We start from the raw sequence: 12,383 nt of genomic DNA, 5'->3' as shown, positions 1-12,383 counted from the left end.
GCTGGGGAGTCTGAGGCAGGAGACTTGCTTGAACCAGGGAGGCAGAGGTTGTAGTGAGCTGAGATCATGCCACTGCACTCCAGCCTGGGTGACAGAGTGAGATTCTGTCAAAAAAAAAAAAAAAAAAAAAGGAAAGAAGAAAGGAAACGAAAGGAAAGGAAAAGAAAAAGAAAGAGAAAAAGAAAGAAAAGAAAGAAAAATAAATAAAGAAAGAAAAAGCACGAAAGAAAAAGAAAAGAAAGAAAGAAAGAAAGAAAAGAAAGGAAAGAAAGGAAAGAAAGAAAGAAAAGGAAGGAAGGAAAGAAAGAAAGGAAAGAAAGAAAGGAAAGAAAGAAAGGAAAGAAAAGAGAAAAGAAAGAAAGAAAGGAAAGAAAGAAGAGAAAGAAAGAGAAAAAGAAAGAAAAATAAATGAAAGAAAGAAAAAGAAAAAGAAAAGGAAAGAAAGAAAGGAAAGAAAGAAAAAGGGAAGAAAGAGAAAGAAAGTAAGAAAGAAAGAAAAGAAAAGAAAAGAAAGAGAGGGAGACAAAGGGGAAAAAAAGATGTAAGGAGACATTTCATCAAAGAAGAGGTACAGAGGACAAATAAGCACCCGTATAGGTGTTCACCATCAGTAGATACCAGAGAATAGAACTTAAACCACAGTGAGATGTCACTATACACTGTTAGAACGGCTAAAACAGAAAATAATGATATGATCCAATGCCAGTGAGGGTGTGGAGAAATTTCATCTCGTGTACATTGGTGGCGGACACAAAAAATGGGTGCAACCACCCTGAAAAACAGTTGAGCAGCCAGCATGCACTTACTATGCACCCCAGCAACTGCATGCCTGTGCATTAACCCCAGAAAGATGAAAACTTAAGTTCTCACCAAAGCCTGTGCGTGAATGTTCATAGCAATTTATTTGTAGTGGCCCGAAATTGCAAAACCACCCAAATGGTTTTCCACAGGTGAATAAGGTTAAACAAACTTAGGTGTGTCATCTATACAATGGAATACCACTCAGCGATGAAAAGGCGCAAACTAAACCATTGATTCATAAAAGAACTTAGGTGGACCAGGCACGGTGGTGGCTCACGCCTGTAATCCCAGCACTTTGAGAGACTGAGGTGGACAGATCACCTGAGGTCAGGAGTTCGAGACCAGCCTGGCCAACATGGTGATAACTTGTCTCTGCTAAAAAATACAAAACTGAACCGGGTGTGGTGGCAGGTGCCTGTAATCCCAGCTACTTGGGAGGCTGAGGCAGGACAATCGCTTGAACCTGAAAGGCGGACGTTGCAGTGAGCCAAGATCATGCCATGGCACTCCATCCTGGGCAGCAAGAGCAAAACTCCATTTCAAAAATAATAATAATAATAAAAGAATTTGGGTGGCTTTTAAGGGCCTTATGCTGAGCGGGGGAAAAACGCCTCAAAGGTTAAATAGGGTATGATTTCATTCATATAACATTCTCAAAATGACAGAAATGGAGGAGAGATTTGTGGCTGCCACGCAAGGGTAGCATTGGGGTGGAGTGGGGGACGGCAAGATCCCTGTGGTGACGGAACAGTTCTGAATCTGGACTGGGGCAGTGGTTACTGAAATCTATATATGTGGGGTAAGTTCGCAAAGAACTACACACGCGTACATGCAGGTGAATGCGTGTGCAGGCTGCTAGGAACTGAATCAGATCTTAGTTAACAGAATGACACCCAGGTACAAGCTGACTTCCTGGTTTTGATACTGTACGCCGGTTACGTAAGGTGTCACCGCTGGGGGAAGCTGGGTGACTCTATTTTTACAACTTCCTGTGACTCTATAATTACCTCAAATTTAAAGTAAAAATTTTAAAGACTCCTAGAAAGTAGAACAAAAGGGCCATGCAATGGGGTGAGAAGAGATACTGAGAAAATCACAGTCACCCAAAGAGACTGTCCCTACGCCCCACCAGAGCCCACATCCCCACGTTCTCTCCCTCTGAGGAGGAGCAACGGCCAAGTCCAAGACCTGCCTGGCCAAGGCCAGCCCTTCCATGGAGCACAATATCTCATCCCATCTTACTCAAGCATTGCTCTGGCAATTCTCTCCCTCTTCCTGTTTTCTCAAGCCTGCCAAGGATGGTTGATAGACAGCATCATACTCGATGCGTGGAGAGGAGATCGTTGAATACAGACGGTCCAGATCTTACGGCATCACCAACGTTTTCTTCTGCACTGGATCCTAAAACACACGGTTATTTCCCCATCTTCATGCACCATGCCCTATGCCCCATCTGGGGGAACAGAGGCTCCAAACACCCGTTGTTACAGAAAATAAAGAGATACCTCTTTGCACATCCGACTGCAGGGTAGAGATGTCAAGCCCGCTGCATATTAGAGAGAAAGGGCTAGAAAGGCAGATACTGATATATTCCCATGGTGAGCTTGGGGTGGGGAGAGCAAATGACTTCTGTTTCCTCCTTTGTTTTCTAAAGTTTATGTAGCAAAAGGATTACTTTTGAGATAAGAAAAACATCAATAAAAGTTATTATTCTTTAACATACTGGCTGGGTGAGGCAGCTCACACCTGTAATCCCAATACTTTGGGAGGTCAAGGTGGGTGGATCACTTGAGTCCAGGAGTTCAAGACCAGCCTGGGCAACATAACAAACTGCCATGTCTACAGAACAAACAAACAAACAAAAAAACAAACAAACAAAAAATAGCCAGGTGTGGTGGTGCGAACCTGTGGTCCCAGCTACTTGGGAGGCTGAGATAGGAGGATGACCTGAGCCCAGGAATTTGAGGCTGCAGTGAGTCATGATGGTGCTACTGCATTCCAGCCTGGGCAACAGAGCAAGACCCTGTCTGAATAGAATAGAATAGAATAGAATAGAATAGAATAGAATAGAGTAGAGTATGATAGAATAGAATAGAATAGAATAGAATAGAATAGAATAGAATAGAATAGAGTAGAGTAGAGTATGATAGAATAGAATAGAATAGAACAGAATAGAATAGAATAGAGTATAATAGAATAGAATAGAATAGAACAGAATAGAATAGAATAGAGTAGAACAGAACAGAACAGAGTAGAGTATAATAGAATAGAATAGAACAGAGTAGAGTAGAATAGAGTATAATAGAATAGAATAGAACAGAACAGAACAGAGTAGAGTAGAATAGAATAGAATAGAATAGAATAGAATAGAAAACTGTCAATGGCTCCCTATGCCCAGAGCCCTACTGTCGTTTCTTCACACTTGCAAAGCAGGCCACTGAGCCTGGCTCCACCCTGTCCCTAGTTTCAGCAGACCAGGCCCCCTCACTGCCCCATGGTGGCCCCTCTGGGTGGGCTCAGGGGTCTGTGCTGTCTGCACCTTGGCCCCTGCCATCCTCTCTGGATGGAAGTCCGCTCCCTGTCCCCACCGCCTTGTCTCTGCCACGCCAGTTCCTGTTTGTCCTTCAGGGTCTTTTTGTTTGTCTGTTTTTTGTTGTTTTGTTTACTTTTTTTGTATGTGTGTGTTTTTTTGTTTTTTGTTTTTTGGTTTTTTTTTGGTGAGACGGAGTCTCGCTCTGTCACTAGGCTGGAGTGCAGTGGCGCGATCTCGGCTCACTACAACCTCCACCTCCCGGGTTCAAGCAATTCTCCTGCCTCAGCCTCCCAAGTAGCTGGAATTACAGGCGCCCGCCACCACACCAGGCTGATTTGTGTATTTTTAGTACACAATGATGTACTATGTACCACAGTGATGTAGACGGGGTTTCACCATGTTGGTCAGGCTGGTCTTGAACTCCTGACCTCAGGTCATCTGCCTGCCTTGGCCTCCCAAAGTGCTGGGATTACAGGCATGAGCCACGGTGTCTGGCCACCTTCAGGGTCTTGAGCGATCACCTCCTCTAAAGCCTCCCTGTCCCCAGTGGAGATGACGTCCCCTGCTCTGTGGCTGCCCCCTGGTCAGCCTCCCCCATCGCCCACTCCAGGTTGTCTCTGAACTGTGGACTGAACCTTGTGCACCCCATCGTGGGTTCCCTGGCGTCCTGGCCATGCAGCCAGCAGGGAGCCCAGCAGGGGATGGGAGGGAGATTGGGGGAGGAGCCGGGGTGGGCACGTGTCCCCAGTCCTCCTGCGAGGCTGCCCAGGCCCACTGGGAACTTCCCCTGAGGTCCCTCTCCAGGGCTCCGTGGGCTTCCCTGCACCTCTCTCTCCCTCCGGGTTCGGGGGTTCTCCTCCTCCCCTTCTCCCAGGGGGCCAAGGTGTGCCGTCAGCTTGGTGTCCCTGGAAATGGCCCCTTCGTAGGCAACCCCTTGAAGGATTCTACTTTGGGGTCTCTGCTCTTTCCTGTTGGGACCATGGCTGACACGTTCTTGGTGGAGAGGGGGGCAGACAGCATGTCTAGTACACAGTAGGCCACCGTGGCTGACATGTTCTCGGTGAGGAGGAGCAGGCAGCGTGTCTGGTACACAGCAGGCTCTCTCCGTTTGTGTGCTAAGCGAATGCGTGGGTGGCAGAGACCTGGGGCCTTGGGTTTTCTGCTCTTCCGGCTCTGCCCTCTGCCCCAGGGAGGGACACCTGGACTCAGCCATGCCTTTGGCCTCGGTGCATAGAGGCCCCACCCCATCTTTGCCCTCCGTGTCTGCAGCCTTGGCCACGGGCCCCTGGGCTGGGGTGCCCTGTCCACGCTTTTCCTCTGAGCTCCGCCCTGTGGCTCACCCTGGCCTGTGGGATGCCAGCAGATGTGACCCTGGGGTTTGCTCCCTTGGCTATCGCCACAAGAACCGGCCTGTGCTGGCTCGATGGAGGATGGGAGACTGTGGGGAAGAACCCGTTCCTCCCTGTGCCCCCAACATGAGAGTGTGCCCCCTTGCCAGCCGCCCCCCGAGGGGCCATGCCGTGCTGTGGTTGTGGGTTAGGCAGCATGAAAACGGCAATGGATAACCAGTGCACTGCAGGAGGGGCAGGCGTTGGCATCCCCCGCTGGACAAACGAGGAGACTGAGGCAGAGAGGGCCAGTGGCTTGCTGTGGTCACACAGTCCTGGGGTACGGCCTGGGCCTGAACCCTCACTGTGGCTTAGCCCTTGTCTCATACATGAGCAATAGCTGCCCTCCAGCTGCCCCTCGGAAGCTGGGCACCCATCCCAGCTGCAGGGCAAGGCTGGCTCCAGAAGGTTTCCTCCTGCTCCTGAGCCCAGCTCTGAGCCCACAGGGCACCAACCCCTCTCACCTTGGCAGCCTCCACCCACTTTCTCACCCAAACCAAATACCACCCCTTCCAGGAAGCCCTCCCGGCTCTTCCCAGTGGGGAGTTCCCATCCTTCCTGGACCTCCAGTGCCTCCCCTGCTGCCCTGAGCAGGGTCACCCCCCTCCGCACTGAGTGTTCCACCAGTCTGTGAGCTCCCCGGGGGCCGGGACTAGGCTGGGCTCCTCCCTGTGCCCACACAGAGCTTGGCACAGAGCCCTGCACACAGTAGGCGCTTCATAAGTGTGTGTCTCCTCCTGCTTACATCCTGTCACCCCCACCATGACACCTTCAAGCAAGGGCATGGGAACTCGGGGCTCTTTGTCCCAGGACTGGCTGAGCTTTCGCAAACACTCGGGGCCAAGCCGCACGGCTCCCAGGAGGCCTGAGCTCCCAGGCTGGGTGTCCCGGCTGCTGAGGACCGTGCATCTCACCACTTGCCATTTTCCCTTGTTCCTCTGTGGGCCCTTGACTCTCCCTGGGCACCTGCCCTCCCACACACCCGCCCTTCCTGGCCAGCTGCCGGGTGTCCCCAAGGCAGGTGCCTCTCTTTGGTGTCTGCCCTTCTCCCGCATTCCCTATAAATAGCCCATCTTTGCTCCTCGGTGAAGGGGAGCGTTGGGCTGAGAAGGCCTGGCCGCCTCTCTGTCCCATGACCAGACAGTCATCGAGTTGCTGTGTGACCTTGGGCATGCCGGGGCCCTCGCTGGGCCTCTACCCGTCAGCCCTGGATCCCGCTCCTGGTACCTGCTCCTCTCCCCTGGGCCTGGCCTTGTGGTCTCCAGCAGTCTCCCATGCCATCCCGGGACCCCTCATGGAGGATGGGGAACTGCCCAGGGCTGGGAGCCTCAGGTTGACCGGAAACCTTGGGTCAAATGGGGAAGAGCTGGTGACGCAGCGTCCTCAGAAATGGCTCCCTTTGGAGGGCTGAGTCACATGGTGCCCGTGGAGCCCACCTGGGCGTGCACCCCCAGAGTAGGCCTCACACTCCCAGGACCTTGGTGGGGTGACCTGAGTGCAGGTGGCAGGACCAGGCTGGCTAACCTGGAAGGGACAGATGGGCCCTCAGTTCTGTGGCCTCTGGGGGACGGGCCCCTGGGCTTCTGCTCTAAGGAAGGTCCCAAAAGCTGGAGACAGCGACAGAGGAGAGGGGTGAGCTTCCTGTCACCGAGGGCATGCAAGCAGAGGCTGCCCCTGCTCCTACCCCCACTGGCCCTTCCTCCCTCCCTCCTTGTCCCCCACTGGGTCAGGCTGAGACTGGGTCCCTTCTTGGGACCTGTCTGAGCCTGAAAACCAGCTTCTATCCCTCTAGTTCCTGCCCTGGAGTCTCCTGGGTTCCCATTGCCTCTGGGACCTGGCTCTAGCCGCAGCCTCCTGCCTCCCTGGGTCTGTGCCAGAGTTCAGACTGGGGGTGGGTCTGCCCTCGATGGAGGGGTGGGGTGGGGGCTCAGCAGCCGGGACTTTAGGAAGGAGAGGGGAGGGGCCGTCCAGGCAGGCAGGGAGGGGTGACAGGGAGCTTTGACTCCCAGTCCCAGCATCAGGCAGGTGTCTGGACCCTGGGGCCATGTGGGAGGGAAGGGCCCAGGGCGAGGCAGTCCCCTTCCCAGCAGGGCCCTCCCTCTGAGCAGAAAGGCAGCTCTGCGTGGGGTGCAGGGCTGGGGGCGGTTTCCCTGGGTTGGGTACAAGACCCCCACTCAGCTGGCAGGTGGATTCAAGGGCCGGGGAGTGGAGTCTCTTCCTCAGACTCTCGCTCTGGCTCCTGTAGGTGGAATGAGGGGCACCCCGTGCTCTGGGCAGCAGGAAGCCAGGGACTCTCTCCACCCTCCCCCGGGGATGCTGAACAAGCTGGTGCTTGTCCCACGTGGACCCCAGCCTCTTATTCACTCAGAACAGGGGCCACACAAGGGCGGGCTGTCTGGGGGAGGGGTGGTGGGTGAGATGCGTGGGGAGGGGCTGCAGTGCAGGGTCTGGCTCTGGGCTCAGCATCCTGAGAGACCCCCGCAGAATTAGGGGTCTCTGGGCACCTCCTGTAGCTGGGGCTCTGGTGACGGCAGGGGAGCCCACCCTCACACAGACGCACCCTCCAACCACCTCACGCTCACACTCACTCACATGCAAACCCACACCATCGACTCACCCAGAACCTCACTCAAGAGCCTCTGGGCGTCCCAGGCCCACTCACAACCCCTCAGCTGCTGGGTTCTGCACACACCCCGCTGGCACGCACAGCCAGACACACACAGAAACGGCCCCGCACCTCAGATCCACCACGCCAAGACCCTGCTCCCGCCCATCCTCCTGCTGCCACCTGAGCTCGGCTCCTGCCTGCCCTGTCCCTGTCCACACTGGCTCTCAGACACGCTCCAGCCCAGTGTGGGCCGCCCATCTCCCAAGGGTTCCCACGTGCACCCCCCTGGTCACACCATGCTCTCGCCAAGAGAGCACAGCATGTCCTCACCCCAAGGCCAAAATCAGTACAACCACCCCCCAAAACGGGACGTAAAAAACCCTCAACTCTTTCCCTGAAACCCACAGTAAAAACCCAGGACAAACAAGCATTTGACTTCTTTTCCTTTGCAGATTTTTTTTTTAAGTAGACATAATCTTTTTTTTTTTTTTTTTTTTTTTTTTTTTTTTTTAGTAGACATAGTCTTTTTTTCTTTCTCATTTTACAGCAAACATTGCAAATATAGAAATATTTTTTTCTGTACAATAGAACGACTACAGTGTACACGGGGGCTGGGCTGGGGGACGTGTCTCCCAGCCCTCGGCCCTTCCGGCCACCCCGGCCGTCCACAGGCACAGCCTCCACCCACCCTGAGTCCAGCAGGGCTCCAGGACCTGTCCCAGAGGCCACCTGGCCGCCGGCATTCACTCTGCCCTTCTACGGTGGACTCCAGAGGCGGCAACGAAGAGACAGACTGGACAGAGAATCCACAGAAAACCACGGACCGAGGAGATCACACGAGGGGCCACGAGGTGGCCACGCCGGCCACACCCCCCACGGACGGCGTTTTATGTCTTTTTTAAAAGAACTTGTATTTTATTTTATTTTTTTATAAAAGGAAGAAAATAAAGAGAGAGGAAAAGAAAAGGCAGAGAAGACTCAAAAGAGGAAAGATAATGAAAAAAATCCCCACTCCCACCCCCCATCCCTAAGACACAGTTTTCCGAAGTCCCTCGTGTGTGTGTGTGTGTGTGTGTGTGTGTGTGTGTGTGTGTGGACACGTACCACCCAGGGCGGCGAGCGCATCCCAGGACCAGCCACAGGAGCTCGGGACGTGTCTCCCTTGTCTGTCCCCGCCCGCGCCCCCCTCGCCTCTGCAGGGCCCCCCGGCTGTCACAGTTGCTGTGGTGTTGTGCGTGTGTTGGATGCTGTGGTGTTGTGCGTGTGAGTCTCTGGGTGGATCCTGCATCCTTTTTGGTCCAGTGGGCATCGCGGGTCTTGAGGGGGGGGCTCAGGACTTGTGCTGGGCCGACACGCCCTTCCAGTAGTCCAGGATGTCGTGCAGATCCTCGTCTTTGGCGAACTGAACCTTCTTGCGCAGCGCGTGGCCTGCGGCCATGAACTCCTCTTCCTCCTTGTGCCGCCGGCGGCTCAGTCTGAAGCGCTCCCAGATGCTCTGGGAGGCCCGGCAGGTGTACTCGGGGCTGGAGGAGTAGCTCAGGCTGTGGTACTGCGGGGACAGCTGCGAGTAGGCGAGGTCGCGGGGCCGCGGCCGGGTGAGCGGCTCCAGGATGGAGGCCTTGCGCCCCAGACCCTCGTGCGCAGGCGGCGGCGGTGGCCCGGGGGGCGCAGGTGGCTCGGCCGGGTGGGAGCCGGGGTACGAGTGCCGGTGCTCGCCGTACTGGCGACCCTTCTCGGCCTCGGCCCGCAGCACAGCGGCCGCGGGCGTCACAGTGAGGATGGCGTCGGCCGCGGGGGAGCCCTTCTCGATGTACTTGGCCTCGGCGGCCGCGGCCTTGTGCACCCCAACAGCCTCGGCTCGGAAGGCGCGGGGGCTGCGCGCGGAGCTGCCGGACGAGGCGCTGGCACGAGGGGGCCCGGCCGCCTCCACGCTGTGGTGCCGCTGCAGGCTGTGGCCGAAGGCGTCCTTGTACCCGGGCGCCAGGAAGCCATGCTTGGCGGCCAGCGGCTCGGACAGCAGCACCAGCGGCGGCTCGGCGGCGGACACGGGCCCCGACTTGACGCCCTGGAAGGAAGTGGACTCGGACTTGAGCGCGTCGATGCAGTTGTTGATGATCTGGTTGACCTTGTCCACCTCCTTGGCGATGGTGGAGATCTCGGCCACTGAGCTCTGGCTGTCAGGCCCCGGCCGGCCCAGCTCACAGTCCCTGCGTTCCGGAGGGTCCCCGGTTCGAACCTCCATGTAGCTGCCCTTGCTGGCCTTGGGGGTGTCCGCGCTCTCCACCAGCTTGTACTGCTCCACCTCGCCAGCCACAGGCAGGTAAGGGATGCGCGTCACGGCCTCGGGGCCCAGCAGCGGGCCCTGGGACAGCGGGGCCAGGCCGGGCGCCTCCAGCTCCGGCCCATACTTGAGCTCGATGATGGTCTTCTTGAGGCTGCCAGCTGCAGCGGCAGAGGCGGCCTTCTTGTGCTTCTCCTCCTGGCGCCGCCGCCTGCGCAGGCAGTAGTAGACGGCACCCAGCACCAGCACCATGCCGAAGAGGCAGCCCAGGATGGTCATGATGTAGTGGGTGGCCGTGGAGGGGCTGGGCACTGGGCCGGGCGGGCTGGGCAGCCGGGGCAAGCAGATGGTGAGGCAGGTGTGGTTGTGGCGCAGCCCGGCGCTGGTGGACACCACACAGTAGGTGTAGTTGGTGAGCGTGAACAGGTTGGTCAGGCGGATCTCCTCCTGGGCCTTGGTCAGCCTGGACACGGTGGAGGCCTTGCTGTTGTTGAAATGCTCCAGGGTGTACATCCGGTGGAATGGGCTGGGCAGCTGGACAGTGATGGTGGCCGAGTTCTGGGTGAGCTGCTTGACCTTGATGAGGGGGCGAGCCTCGGCCTGCGTGGCCAGTGTGGGCAGGGCCACCAGTGGCGTGGTGCCATCCCCGGAGAAGCACTCATCATCGGCACAGGGTGTGTCACTGGGCTCTGGAGGAGGTGGGGGCGGCGGGGAGCGGCCTGGCTGTGAGCGCCCGGGTGCCGGGCGTGGGGGCCCGACCACCTCAGCCGCGTACGAGTCCTCGGTGCAGACTGACTGCAGTTTGCTGAGGATGCTGCGGTGGCCACGGCGTCCCTGGCCCAGGAGGTAGTATCCGGAGTAGACGGGCGGTGACTCGCACTGCATGCGGTCGTAGGTCTGCGTGGCGTTGGTGAAGGCGGCCAGCCAGCGCAGGAAGCCCAGCAGTTCACAGGAGCAGTAGAAGGGATTGCTGTAGAGTTCGCACACCGACAGCTTGGCCAGGCCGGCGAAGGTGCCGCTGTTGAGCTGCTGGATGCGGTTCATGGACAGGTCGATGTTGACAATGTTGGGGCACTCCCAGAAGCTGCTGGCCATGACCACCTCGATGAGGTTGGCCTGCAGGTACAGGTACTCCAGCTTGCCCAGGCCGCGCAGCATGCCCTCCGTGAGGTTGCGCAGCCGGTTGTAGCCCAGCTGCAGCACCTGCAGGTTGAACTGGCCCGAGAAGGCGCCGTCCTCGATGTAGCCGATCTCGTTCTTGGTGAGGTTGAGGTACGTGAGGTTGCCGAAGCGGCTGAGCGAGGCGTACTGCACGCTGCGGATACGGTTCTCGTTGAGCCGCAGGTCCACGATGGTGTTGTTGATCTGCTGTGGGATGGCCTCGTAGGGCGGCTGATTCTGGCTGCAGATGGCCAGCCACACGAAGCCCTTGTCACCCTCGATCAGCCAGCAGTCCCCGCGGGCCAGGCCGCCTGCGTGCAGCAGGGTGGCGGCCGCCACACACACCCACAGCGCGCCCCACCCACACCCGGCCATCGGGACCGCCCTGCAGGGAGCCCCAACTCAGCCTGCTCAGGGGGACCAGGTGGGGGGGCCAGGCGGCAGCCCCCAGAGGGATGGAGAGGCGGGAGGGGGAGGTGCCTGCACTCTCAGGGGTGTCCTGTCCCAAACTGCATGGCCACGTGACGTAAGCGCGGGGAGGGAGGGTGCCTCCCTCACGGCCGGCTGTCTCTCGTCTTCCGCCCCAGTCCTGCGGTGACCGAGGCCTCCTGCCCCATGGGCCTGGGTGTCCTGACGGCTCCACTGGCTCCTCCTGCTCCGACGTTCCTGCTGCAAGACAGAAGAGAAGACAGCGGTCAGGGGATGGCCAGCATCTCACAGCAGCGCATCTGAACGTGGGCTGAGTCCCTGCTCCGCTGAGCCCCCCGGCCTCTTCTGTAAAACACAGAAGAAAACAGAAGCCCCTTCCTCAGAAGCCCCTGCGGGGTCCTGAGACGGGTCAGGATAAGGGAGGAAATGCTTCACCCTCCCGTGGAGGGGTCTCCTCGGCTCTCGGGCCTCAGTTTCCTCATCTGCAAAATGGATGGGGCACTACCTGCTTGGCCGGGCTCCAAGGTACTGACAGCCCAGAATTGAGACCCCCTGAAGCCCATTTCACTCTCGGCACAACCCTGGTCGGATGAGGAAACTGAGGCAGGGGACTGGGACCTAAAGTCGCTTGGTTGAGGAGTGACGGGGCTTCTGCCGGCTGGCTGCGGCCAGGGATGCGCGTGTGAAGGCCCCCACTGGGCACGGTGCCCGTCGCCTGCCGCTTCTGCTCCCAGGAGGCCCGGCCGCAATGCCCCGGAGCCGCCTGTAGGAGCTGCCCTGTGCACCCACCGCAGGGTCCCCAGCCCACGGCACAGAATCCTTCCAGGGTGCAGGCTCCGCTCCAGCCCTCTGGGAGGGAGGCACCGGGAGGTATTCTGGCCTGTCCCAGGACTCGTGTCTACCAGGTCTCGGTCTGAGCTCGCCTGCCCTGTGTCCCCGGCATGCTGTGCCCCCTCTGGGCCTCAGTTTCCCCAAATGAGCCAGCTGGATGGTCTCTGAGGGTGTCTACACGGCACTGGGACTTGGCACTGTCTGCACCTCACCTTGGTGGAGTGTGGCCACCTCCCTTCTGGAAGGAAGGGAACCGCTTGCTCCGCCGAGAATTTCCAGGCTCTGCTCATCCTCCCTAGGCTGGGAGAGGGACAGCTCTGAGGCCCCTGGGGGAGCCGGATGCTTCTCCCG

General features: G+C 57.6%; 3 protein-coding genes across 10 annotated transcripts in view; 1 reads left to right on the top strand and 2 right to left on the bottom strand.

The window, feature by feature from the left end:
• Positions 1-12,383, bottom strand: part of NUDT1 (nudix hydrolase 1) — a 1,171,653-nt gene that overhangs the window by 513,878 nt on the left and 645,392 nt on the right. The window lies entirely within an intron of this gene.
• Positions 1-12,383, top strand: part of PSMG3 (proteasome assembly chaperone 3) — a 585,180-nt gene that overhangs the window by 384,651 nt on the left and 188,146 nt on the right. The window lies entirely within an intron of this gene.
• ELFN1 (extracellular leucine rich repeat and fibronectin type III domain containing 1) overlaps positions 7,770-12,383 on the bottom strand; it is an 83,138-nt gene continuing 78,524 nt past the window's right edge. For both annotated transcript variants that reach the window (XM_050784229.1, XM_050784230.1), the window contains exon 3: positions 7,770-11,441. In XM_050784229.1, the coding sequence (XP_050640186.1) occupies positions 8,661-11,147 (2,487 nt within the window). In that variant the 5' untranslated portion in view covers positions 11,148-11,441 and the 3' untranslated portion in view covers positions 7,770-8,660. The remainder of the gene's footprint in view (positions 11,442-12,383) is intronic.

This window comes from Macaca thibetana, chromosome 3 (assembly GCF_024542745.1).
Source record: "Macaca thibetana thibetana isolate TM-01 chromosome 3, ASM2454274v1, whole genome shotgun sequence".
Taxonomy (NCBI): Eukaryota; Metazoa; Chordata; class Mammalia; order Primates; family Cercopithecidae; genus Macaca; species Macaca thibetana.
This window is presented reverse-complemented; position numbering and strand designations above follow the sequence as displayed.